Raw genomic sequence first — 13,289 nt, forward strand, 5'->3', positions numbered from 1 at the left:
GTGTCTATACATCATACATATATCATGCGTATCTATGCAGACAAATATGGCAGTGGTTTACTGCTGCATGAAATAAAACTGCATATTATTGAAATGGATTGCCTTCTATTAGTGCAACAGGTGTATGACAGTAACACATACTGAGAGAGACTCCCAACAAGCAAAATAAAAGAGGAAACTGCAGGTCAAACAGACGCGTGAAAGAAAAATGTTTCATAAGGTATAGATCTCTTAAAGGTATAGATCCCTTGCATCAAGGAAATTACAGTTGAAATTTCCTTAATTCATTTCAGGTTCCCTGACAATTAATAATCCCTATTTTTTCCACACTATTTGGACAGTTCCAATACGTGAATGTTTCTTCTCTTAATTCACCTTTGAGGTACGTTGCACAACTCAGTTCCTGTTTTCCTTCTTGAACAGTCATTTCAAAGCACTAATCTATTTTGTAACTTGCTTCAAATTACTACTTTAAGTTTGTCAAACTTTCCTTTTTAATAAAGGCATCTAAAAACACAATCTAGATCCAATTATACCATAACCACTTACACATTTTGTTTATTTATCTAAATGTTCAGGCATTGCACTGTGAAACCAAGGAAAGAATGCCTTGGGAAATAAGTAAACAATAAATAAATATTTTTCTAGTAATTATGCACAAATAGTTTCACATCATTTTCATACAAGAACAGACCTGTAAGAACTATTTTGCATAAGTTTTCAAATGCTACTTCAACTTGACAATGAAGCTTCTCTTAAATTACCAATGCATATAATCAGTGAAGCATTCTCACTTTCAAATGCACATTTCACCAGCACTCCCCATCCTAAATTAGTGAGAATCGTGACCACGTACATTCCCCCTTGAGTCCTAGACATGATTTGTACAAATAAATACAAAGGAAGATGGAAGGTACATTCACTCCCCAGCTCACCTGATCATCCTGTTAGATTCATCGTGATCCAGATCAGCATCCTGCATTTCTCCATTGTCACTATGGCATCCTGTCATTGACATCTCTGAATCATGAGCCATAGATTCTTCCATGTCATCTATAAAGCCACTGTTTCTTTCACTGTCATTGTCATCACTCCCTTCTTCCATGACCACATCAGACTCAGCCCCAGGACTAAGAAGGTCTGGAATACCATTTCTCAAGTTATTATCTAAAAACATGTGAGACTCCAACTACAACATCCCGGCACATTTTAAGCTTCCAAAAAACTCAAGTTCTCTTTGGAAGTCTATTGCCTGCATCTAGATTATATAAGCAGACAATTACTTATAATGTGAACTGTATATTGCTTTGCACAGGAACACTGTTTTCTGTGAAGCCTGCACAAAGCAGCACAATAATCAATACCACGGAAACAATGCTCCCTGCCATTAGAAAAGAAATACTAAACAAGCACCAAAACCAAAGACTGAGGGTTTAACTGATTTGACTATGGCATAGCATTAATAACATCATCCATCTTACACTGAAAATATATTAAACTTTCCAGATTCCAAATTAAATACGCCTAAGCAATATCAGAGTAGGAAACAACTTTTTTTTTGCATTGTTGCTTGTGCATGGAAATATAAAATCATTGGTCCAGTCAGAAGGTACAGACAACATTAGTTTTTCTGAGATATTGCAGTGTTTCAGAAATTTGAAGTAATGTTAAAAATCACATGGAACACATCAAACAGTTTCTCCTAGCAACTTTTGCCTAATTGTGTGGAGGAAGGCTCTTGACAGCCAGTGTAGGCAATGTAACATAAGAAGAAGCACACTGAATTGTCTGACAGCAAAATGTTTGGAATTGATGGCATTGCACTGAAATTAGAAGTACACATCTGAAAAGTTTGTTTTCATGTACAGTAGTTTTAAGACATTTGGATATAAATTACTGATGTGTGATACTTCATCTCTAGCAGAACCAGTCATTCAGTTATGAATGATACTTCACAGTGCAAAGCTCTCTCTCTCTCTGCTATTCGTACAACACTTTTAAAATATCTATTTTTAATAAACCTAATAAATCAGTTAAAAGTAACTCCTTACATTTTGTATATAATGCATTTACTAATAACACCACACTTGGAATTTCATTACTCAACTCTTCTTTCACCAACTATTTTAGGGAAGATGCATCACACAGCAGATGGACAAAATGACAGATACTGTATTTTGTTTATTAAGTTTGAAAATAATGTGAACCAAATTACTGTGAAAATACAAATTAAATACAAGATGAAATTGTCTCTGCTAATCCCAAGGACTCTCTATTAATCATTCAGGACACACAATTCAAAGTTCTATGAGGATTCTATGTACACCATACTAAGAATATTATTTGGGGCATAAAAGCCAAGTTCTATAAATTTAAAGATTGCAATCGTCAAGGAATACACTTGGAGTAAGCCCAGAATATATGTTCTCACCCCAAGTGACTCTGCACAAGCTTTCCTGAGTCAAACTATCACTTCCCATCAGCTCAGCATCAGTTTCACATGTCAGGAGGAAAGTCCAAACAAAAGCAGCATGTTGCTTGTGAAGCAAAGATGGGGGGAGGGCAGAGGCAGTGTGTTGTAGGGATGAAATACACTTGCCTCAGATGGAAAGAGGGAATGTGGAGGAGCAATCCAGAAACAAATGTGAATTTTGTTCATTTAGTTCAATTGTGCAGAAATAAAGTTTATGTTCCTTCCCGTCTTTTCACAGCACTTTAGATCAACCGCTCCGCTCTAAAACTGCATCTATGCAGGAAAAATGTTTATCATTTATAAGCGGATTTAGTTACTTTCTCTGACTACAAATCTCAGGGAACACTTTATACTCCTATCAATGAAATTAACATTTCATAGTATATACTTTAGTTTTTGAAAACCAAACCACAAATTTCCATTAGCAACATTACTTGCACTCTTGAAGAAATAGTTGTGTTGTGGGATGGTCAATGGTTAAGTGAGGTATAAATGGCGTAAGATTAAAAAAAAAAAAGAAAAAAATAATAGTGACTCCAAGAGTCCAGTGAGAGGTATATCAGAAAGGACATTCAATAGGAAGACGTCATCTACTTTCCAGAAAATCATGCACTTTGTCACATTTCAAGTGGAATACTTAGTACCTGTAGGAATTTTCCTATTAAACATAAAAACTTCATAGTGATACAGTAACACTACTACGAGAAATACTGTGAAAAATATTAGTTAATATTTCTAATTCTGGAATTTCTTGATATGTCTTCAATAAAGTAGACCGCTGATTTAAAGGAAAAGAATACATCATAAGGTAATACTTAATTAACCTCAGAAGCAGTTTAGGCTGACAACTGAACACAGTAATATACATTAGAAACTGAGCACTTCACCACACTTCCCATTCCCTTATCACACAGGAAAGTGACATTTTCAAGGCAAACAGCAACTCATCTACAGCCACTCCTTTTTTCTCCAATACCGTTTGTCAAGCCTACCCATACATCCTTACACTTAACCCAAAACCAGCAGCACATGCATGGGAAAATCAGCAGATAGTCAAGACCTGATTTGTGGCATCTGGCATGATTAGTTTTAGGGCCATCAGTAAACGGTGGAATTTTTTTCTGAAGTGCATTCCTAGTTCTTCTAGGAATGTTTATCCTTCTCAGGAAGATCATCCATAACCACTTTTTTCTCTCCTCACAATAAAATTTTGTGCTTCTAGCTGACAGGTGAGTGCCAACTTCTCACATGCAGCTTTTGGCTTTCCTCTAGCATTCTGCATTTACCAGGCGTTATGACAGGGCCATTTTGCTGCTGACATCACCTCTGTGGCAAAGCTCAGCCTGTCTGCCAGTGCCACCTATTTGGAAGAAACACTCCGAAAGGATGGTGTATGAGCTACTCTCAGCATTCCTCCCACACTGCATCTTCCACATCCAACAGAAATATTGCAGAGGAAAGGCCAGTCAGAAACAACGAAAAAATGTGTGTTTGTATGCATCACAGTTTTACATTTCTTTTATTTAACCGATGGTTTAAACAACGACAGGAGCAATTGTTCACGCAACTTACCTCCATTAATGGCAACTTCCCCCAGGCAGTTATTTGGCACTTTAGGAGCACAGCGTTTGTGACAGTTGAATCTACAGTCTGGTAAGTGAAAAAGGGATACAGCCAAATTATTTCTTTTTCTGTGAGACAATTATATTTTTCCAGCTATCCAGCCTATAGATATTAAGCCCTATCATTTCATTAAAACAAGTCGTATGTTCAGAGAGTGTGCACTAGCCTGGCCCTGTGCTGCCTGCCAGTGGAAGGGACAGGATGAAGATGCCAGAAGCACCTTTCTAAAAGGGAAAAAATGCCTTTCCAAGGGTAGCTGGGTGGAGCAGCACTACAGCAGCCAAAGTGGTGCTCAGCTCATCTAGGCGAGTGACGAGGAGACGCAAGTGCTTGGCTCCAAAACCAGAGCTGCCTTTCCAGTGAAAGAAGCAGAATGGGCTGCAGTGTATCAGCTGCAGTTTAAGGGACTGACTCCATAGGAAATACTGATGACTGAAAATTGAAACACGAGAACCCTAGCCAACAATTTTAAGTGATAAAATATTTGTTTTTCACAAGGCAACTTCTGAACTGCTTGCAACTACGGGTTCCTTCAGTCCGTTCCCTATTTTTCAAATATATATGTTTTTTTTTACTTCTTTCATAAGTGTAAGTAGCACTTCATTACATGTCATGGGAATTATTTTCTTTAGGCTTATGAATACATTTTACTTAAACTAAGAGGTGCAACTTAATAACACACCAGGAAAACCAGAGAGAGAAAGGAAAAAATATTCTAGGGCTGTCCATACCTTGTAATCATTTAAGATTGATCCAAACACCAACTAGAAGTACAGGAGTGCTAAACTACAGATAAATTTAATTTTTTTTTAACTAGGTTAATATTTACCTAGGTCGCCAGGATTCAAAATGAACTGAAATAGGTGATGCTTTGATAGATATTTTGCTTTAGTTAAATTGCATCAGAATCATACCTTAAATTAATGCAACTTTGAATGTTGCAGGGTTTAAAGAAGTAATAGAAAGAATACTGATTAATTTTATGATAGTTATTATTTATTATAATACAAGGAAGGTGATTTTAAGCCTCCATTAGCCAACATTCCAACCCCATAGCACGCACAATGCTTTGTATTTACAGGCTAAGGCTGGCAATCTAGGCTACAATCCAAGGGGCCTCACTCACTTCAGCACATACTAAGGTATACAATGCCATGAGACTTGAGAGCACATTAGTCACACTGAAAAAATGTGGGTTTAAATTCTCATATAACCCCATCTTATTTTACTTCCATTACAACTTCCCCAAAACACTGAGCTGCTGAGGCTCAGGCATATGATTCTTCAGTTCACACACAGGACTTTGTAGATCAACAACAATGAAGATAAGAATATAGTCCATTATGTTAACTATTCTCTTGTAAGCACAGGTTCACCTATGCCAAATACAAGATCATTTACACCTGAATGAAAAATGTGAGCTACTGCACATACACCAAAGGGTAAGAATGAACAGCCACGCAGCCAGCTCCTACAGAACACCAATTACTGTAATTTTGACTGCAGCTCAATCCAATGTAATTGTACATGTGCCTACACGTAGACAGTTTAGTGAGGAAATCATGAATAAGGCTACATAGTAACCACTCAAACACTAATTTATTAATTTTATTATGCTTAGCTTTTATGTTCCTAAAGGGCATTTACTTACCTTTGCACTGCAAACCCTGTCTAAAAATCCCTTTGAGAAGCTTCTTGCAGTACTGGCAAACTGTTGGACGTGTGTAGGAGTGGATGACAAAAGTATGAGGCACTTTAACCTTTGACAGTAAAATCTTGTCTAGTTGAATAGGTCGTCCAATGTAGGACTGTGAATTTGACCTCTTCTCTCGCCCAGCGTACGATTCTGATGGTGTCTTTTGCTGTAAAATACACAAAAAGGAGTTTTGTATTCATTTTTTAAAGAACATCATATTCATATATTCCCTCTCTTCAATAACACTGTCATATGCCATAAAAAGTAATGTAAGTGCCTTTAAACACTAACAGCACATGCACCATGCTCCTCTAAGACTGCTTTTGAAAAATTTGAATGGTACTGGACAACACCTTTGCCAGCACTACTATCATAACTTTGTATTGTTACTGAAACAGGTTTTTATTTAAAAAATTACTCAAAATAAAAATGCTCATTAAAATTTCTCAGAAAAGCATTTTACATTCTGATAAAAAACTTTTACCTCTTTTTTTCTGCTGTACATCAAAAGTAACTTTTAAAGGCCATATTTTTTGTATAAACATTACAAAATTATTACATTATTCTATGTGCATGTAGGTTAATGACAGAAAAACTATTTATTTATAATTTTGCTATTGCTAACCTTACCACATTTAGATTATGCACAACTGATCAAAACAGGTATTTAAAAATATACACATATACATTTACACACACCCTTTTAAATACCTATTTTCTAGATATATATGTATATTTATGTGTATATATATATTTATTTATGTATATATATATTTTTATGCACAACTGATCAAAACAGGTATTTAAAAATATACACATATACATTTACACACACCCTTTTAAATACCTATTTTCTAGATATATATGTATATTTATGTGTATATATATATTTTTAATATATATATATTTGATGTGAAACACACAGTCTAAGGCATGAAATCCAAAGTTTTTCTGGAATAAATGAGTTACCATATTTTCTCTATTTAATTTAAATGTACATATGATAATTAACCCAGAAAACAACTCGCCTAGAAAACTGCTTTCTCCTAATACTTGCCCTTGAGAAACAACCAAAGTACACCCACAATTAAGACTGAAATGAGGAAAAAAAAATAAAAAAGAGAAAATGCAGCTTGATTATTTAAACAACTATTATTTAAAATAACTTCTCATTATCATCCACAAATAATCTGATAACTGAACACTAGAAAACAAATCACTCAGAGTGAGCCTCCACCATTCAAAAACTGTAGTAGCTGAAGCTTCAGGTAGATATTAACTTGAAACACTGCTTAGATTAAAACACATAATGCTACAGAAATTCCTCCATCTGATTACTATTTCCCAGTCATGAAAATATAGAAAAATACATTTTTGTATGCTTCTATCTGAGACTTTTGGAGTAAAGAGGAATTGAGAAGCAATTTTAATGGCAGAAGAACCTAAGGAATTAGTTCCTGGTTTTGCCTTCACAGTGTATTTACCACAGGGGGAAAAAAAATTTCCTCCTTACAAAGTTCATACAGATTTCTGTGAAGATAAATTCTTTTATTATACTGCAGAATTAGGTGTCTTTTCCAAGAGGCATAAAGATCTACTGTACTAATGCACTCCTTTCAAATAAAGGAAAAATACACAAAATACATTGTATGAGCCAGGTACATATGGCCACCACACAGAAAGTAGACTGAAAGAAGAAAGCAACTGTCTTTTCTTTATCACAAATAAAACTGGAAAAACTCTTGAGTACATACTCTGATATTACGGGTTTATTACTTCCTGAGGTCTAAATCTTCATGCTCTGCAAAGCACTTATGCATATTTAAAAAACCCAAACAATTAATTAGTCTCAATGTGAGATTAAATTTCTTTCAAATTTGTTAACTCCTAACAATGTAATATTTTTAAAGCAGATTGCACGAAGTTTTATGAAGGCAAAATGAACAGGCCTGCAAAATGGAAGGCAGAAGACCATCAGGACAGAAGAATGAGCCACATATTCTGCACAAACTGCATTGCTCAGCTAGCATGAGCTACCTGGAAATTACAGCCCTCAGTGTTTGTGGTCAGGGCAAAGCTCACAAAGAGCAGTGAGAAATACAGATGCAGTCCTCTCAGTTTTATGCCTGTGTAGAATAGAAACAATTTTGGTCCAGACTGATTCTAGTTCCTAGTCCTAGTTCAGTGCCTTACAAGTTACAGCCTCAACCCTACCCTATGACCAGAAACCTAGCCCTGAGTTTTCTCGTCAGTGTTCACAAGAAGAATGTCACTTGTGGCATACTACAATTTAATGTAAATATTTTCATTTTGAATAGAAAAATTACCAAAGGGTTCATCTTACTTCTAGTCACTACTTGCAATGCATTAGTCACAACACTTTGCTCTCTCTTTCTTGAATCTGGACATTTGGTGGACATTTTGAATGTAGTGATGCTAGTCTCTTAAAATGAGGTTTAACTGAAAAGGAATGAGAATATGTAAGGAAAAGAGTTCTAGTGTTTTCTTTCATGATGTCACTGTAACAAAGTAATATTTCAGTTTACCATTCCTATCACTGGACCTATTTCTTGACAATCTTACCCTTGCCTGCAGTAAAAGTGATGCAAATATCTCCTAATGCCATCATCTCTCTCAGAATCCTGACTAATATAATCTAAATTAAACCTATTTTCTATTATCACTCTCTGCCTTCATTTTCCAAATTATTGCCTAATCAAAACTTATTTTGGCAACTGAATACTGTTAAAAGCAAAGTCCAAATTACTTATACCTAGGTGACTTCATGATTAAAGGATTTTAGAAAGCTGGTTTGGCTGTTTTCCTCAGCAAATGCCTTGCAGGTTTTAGAAACTTCAGAATTGTTGCTGAAATGTACTGAGACTAATCTTGGGTAGTTACGATTAACAGAGAGAGACGGTCTTCCCTACAGCTTTGGTTCTGACCTAGATGTCTGATCAAATCTCAGGTGTGGTACAGTACAAGCGTGGGACAAATTATTTGCTATATTTTTTGCTCAGATTGATGGCAAATTTTTCAGTTTTAATGTTTTAGTGTATGTTTCTGAGAAAATGTCAGGTGGAACAAAAAGTGAATTCTAGATGGTCTACACTGAGTCGATTGTTTCCAATATAACTCCGAAACAGTTAATCATCATACCATCAGCCTTGATCAAACAAACTTACCATTAATACATTTTTTGTCGTGTTATTTGGTAGGGTTTTTTTCTCAAAATTTGTATTAGTCAATGCACAGTTATAACTTCTGAAATAATTACTTCAAGTCTCATTTCAGATGGCTGCGACATTGTGCTCCTGAACAGACAATTAACTAAGCTTTTGTTAGTAATTCATAAATGTTCTCTACAGCTCAAGCAGTAATGCATACTAAACAAAACATAAAACACTGGAAAACCAACTGTAAGATGTCAGTCTTCAAGTCAAATTTACAGAGAAAAGTATTTCAGTTTTCTTTGCCATTCCACAAGTGCTGGGCTGCTACGTGCCAGCAGCATAGCACACCACGCAAGGCACCAGCAGTTCTCAACTTACAGTGCCTTCAGGTCAAGAGGTAAAGCCGAATTTCACCTCCCATGCTAGAAATGACATAAGAATTCAAGGATCTGGTCTCACTCCTGTATGCCCAGTCCTGATATGCCTGACTTCATTCCCTTCCTCTTCCAGCCAGAGGCAATGTGCTCCCTGGGTCCTGCTCAAAGGCAGCAGGGGAAGGGAAGCTGGTGATAGCTCATGGCAGCAGTAGCTGGAGCATCTTCCACACCCTCTGATAACTGACTGATTAGGAGGAGCACCTCCTCCCTCTTGCCAGATAAGCTTCTCCTCCCAATATTGTCCAAAAGTCCTGCCAAGATCCCTTAACTCTAACTTCTAGCCCTCCCAGCACGAAATGACAGAATTTTAAGCCCCTGAAAGCATAGAAAACCAGGAACTATCCTATTTTCACCGGAAAAGCAAGAATTCCCTCCACAAAGCAACTTCTTCAGCTAGCATGACTGGTTTGTTAGAAAGATAAATGAGTTTTTCCTGGTAGCCAGCCAGACTACTGACTCAGCAAGTCTGGAAACTTCCCAGGAAATGATTGCTTAACTAGATTACACCATGGAAACTAACAGTTCCAAATACTAAACAGTCCTTTAGAACAATCATCCCAGCAAGGTAATCTATACTTTAAGAGCTCAAGAGTATGATTTTTCAAGTGACAACAAACACCAAGAAATGTGTGCACATACTGAATACTGGACTGTCCAACTAAGCCAGTGATACTGATCATATCCAGATACTTCAATTATATTTTAACTGTAAGAATATCTAATATAATCCAGTTTGCTTACTCTTACTTTGGGGAAAAAAAAAAAAAAAGGTAGGTTTTTTTTTTGTTTGGTTGGTTTTTTTTGTTTGTTTGTTTTTTTGAATTCCAAGAAGTGAGATGTGCCATCTTTTCCCCAACATGGGGTATTCCCCATGACTTATTTAACTGACGCCTTGCTTCTTCTTGTTCAATTTCTTTGAATTTTTAGAATACACTAAAGCCCTTCATTTGAGTTCTGGTGAGCTTTGCTGAAAGCTATTAGAAGACACAATGATTTGTCTACATTAGCCAAAAGCATAAAATCATTGTACAGTCATTGCAGGAAGAAGACAGTCCCCCAAAGGTAAAAATAGCTCAGCAGATCTTTCCTGTCTTTTCTACCTTGTCCAAATACAGTGCAAAATGCAATTAAGAAACAGAAATAAATACTGATTTCCCCATCAATGGATTAAGCTGTTCTTATTACCTGCATGAGTTTGACCATCTTGTAGCATTCACATCTATTCCTTCCAGGCACTGAAATCAAAGAAACTGTAGGGAGATGCTGAAGGGACTAATGGGAAGCAATAAAAGCTGACTGCTTGGACACAGAGGCGGGCTCTTGGGAACAAAGACAAGGACCAGCTCTGCAATCCAGCTGCATGGGCTAGTCTAAAACATAAAAGAAACTGCTGGTTGCCTTACTCCTTTTAAAAGGTTTTGACAGTCCCACTAAATACGTCCCAGAGATTCTGAAAAGCTTTACCAAAAAGGTTCATGCTCTGTAAGAGTCACAAAGCAACTACTTCTGTTTTGGCAATCATGCTTGTGGAAACATGCTCAAGTCAGTAACCTTCTCTCAGAACGGAACAGGCTACACAACCTATACTCTCCTAAATATTTGTTTTTTTTCAAAAACACAAAGAAGTGCTAACCTTTCTGCAGGCTCAACACCTAAGTGTTGCAAAATTATTCCTGTAGTTTAAACTGAGATATTCAATCAGTAATAACAAAAGTATTCCTACAATTTTGAAATGTTTGCCTCAACAAAAGAATAAACTATTACTGTAGTTTAAACTGAGATATTCAATCAGAAATAACAAAAGTATTCGTACAATTTTGAAATGCTTAAACTGAGATATTTAATCAGAAATAACAAAAGTATTCGTACAATTTTGAAATGTTTGCCTCAACAAAAGAATAAACTATTACGATCTAGGGCTTTTTATTTACTTGGACAACAGATAAAAGTGATGTCTATTTTAGAAAACCATACAGCAATAACTGCTTGGATGAAGTTTCATTTTTAGTGTTGAAACAGACTTGTTGAAACATGCATTTCCTTCCTATATAAAAGGCAGAGGATAAAGCCTTAATATGTTCATACACAATTTCTTCACAGGAAGCTACTGTCAAGTGAGGTGCTAGATAGCTATGTAACCACAGGAACTCTGTCTTTAATGCAATGCAAATGTTGACTTTCTTTTACAAATTAAACTATGTGACTGTAATTAAGTGAATTCAAGGAAACAAATCTTCAGTTAAATATACTGAAATACCACACTTAGACTGCAATCAACTGTGTTGTCTTTCAAGGCTTCTTGCACTCCTCTCTAAGTCAAGTGTATGATTTAATCCCACAAGCACCACAGCTAGATAACTATGGTCTGAAAAACATTTCACTTTCCCATGTGTAAACACATCAAAGAACTGACTTCAGTACAAGCTGTTTAATATTAAACTATCCACAGATGGCTATTATTATATACGCCACTCTTCTACTCAGACATCAATAGCAGCAGACAGTGGTTTGAGTGCTCTGTCTGTAACCTGCCTTACTTTGGAAAGTACTAGTAGAAGATTACCGGGTTTCAGCAGGCATTGTAGGACTATGCTGACTCCTCAGAACCAGGGAATTCCCAAAACAAAAGCCCTTTCTTTTTGGATTTGCTAGTACCAGCAGACATAGTAAGACTTACATAGCTTTTTTTCCAGCATCTTACAGACACAAGTTCTTTCAAAAATATTAACTTTAGTTTGATCTTGTATGATGTACTTCATAATTTTAAGTATATTAATTAATAAGTTATTTTCATGGAGGTATCACGCAGTGATAGAATGCCCACACCATGATTAGAATGCCCACACCAGAAGCCAGACCTGGCAGCTTCATTATGCCTGCTGAATAAAGCTAATAAAAAGGGGGAGAAAAAGCACACATGATGACACAAAGGTATCATAGCAAAATTATAGTTCAATACAAAGCCCTTCAGATAGTCTTTGCACTATTCTGATTCATCCTATCATACATAATCTTGGGGTTCCCCCCCTTCCCCCAATGCCTGTATAAATGTGTCCCATCTGTCACTGTCTACAAACCATCCTTACCAAAGCAGGGATAACTGACAGGTCTTTAGGCTTAACCAGACACTGGCTTGGAAAGTTTTGGTTCTGGACAGAGATCTAGACAAACCTGCTCGGTGAGGCCTGCAGTAAGTTTGGGGGCAGCACTATGATACCAAAACAGAAAAACAAGATTATACATTAGAAGGGAGGGAAAGCACCACTGAACACACCTAGGCCACATAATGGGAGATAAAAGGTTGTGTTGATTCCCATTATTTCTCAAAATAACACTTTGGGATCTTGTAACAATGTGCAATAACCCAAATGATCATGAATGATGTCTCAGAGATACTACAGGGAAGTAAAATGTGTGCTGCAGCATTTGGCTATTTTCAATATGTGCAAACCCTTTTGCTAGTATTTAGAAACTACAAGAATTAGCTCCTAATTTTCCTTAGATGTACTACTTTGAATATCATAGATATGCAACACTTTAAGAGAACTACATTTGAAATACTTTTTGATTTTCATCTTTAGTTTGTTGAACTATTTTAAGTTACTGTATAAAGGCATGAAAACTAAAATACATAAAGTATTGTGGAATTAATTCATATTCCTATATTCAGCTTTCAGTGTTAGATTTACTGAGTTCTCAATTCTTAATTCTGTTCAGTGCATGACCCTATATTCACCTGGTGCACCTGGCACTAGATCAATGTGAACTCTACTTAGGATCAGTGTAATTACTCAAACCCTCTATTTCACCTTCTATTATTTTAAAATAAACTCTAGATTTTGGAGCAAACTCCAGGAGCTCTATCCATAGGGTTTTTATTAAACATA

The 13,289-nt window shown here is 36.2% G+C and overlaps 1 protein-coding gene across 3 annotated transcripts in view; it reads right to left on the minus strand.

The window, feature by feature from the left end:
* Positions 1-13,289, minus strand: part of PRKD1 (protein kinase D1) — a 115,991-nt gene that overhangs the window by 23,984 nt on the left and 78,718 nt on the right. For all 3 annotated transcript variants that reach the window (XM_041484113.1, XM_041484112.1, XM_041484115.1), the window contains 3 exons: positions 5,748-5,958; positions 4,046-4,123; positions 936-1,140 (listed from right to left, as the gene is read on the minus strand). In XM_041484113.1, the coding sequence (XP_041340047.1) occupies positions 936-1,140; positions 4,046-4,123; positions 5,748-5,958 (494 nt within the window). The remainder of the gene's footprint in view (positions 1-935; positions 1,141-4,045; positions 4,124-5,747; positions 5,959-13,289) is intronic.

Source organism: Pyrgilauda ruficollis, unplaced genomic scaffold (genome assembly GCF_017590135.1).
Source record: "Pyrgilauda ruficollis isolate IOZ18807 unplaced genomic scaffold, ASM1759013v1 scaffold63, whole genome shotgun sequence".
Lineage (NCBI taxonomy): Eukaryota > Metazoa > Chordata > Aves > Passeriformes > Passeridae > Pyrgilauda > Pyrgilauda ruficollis.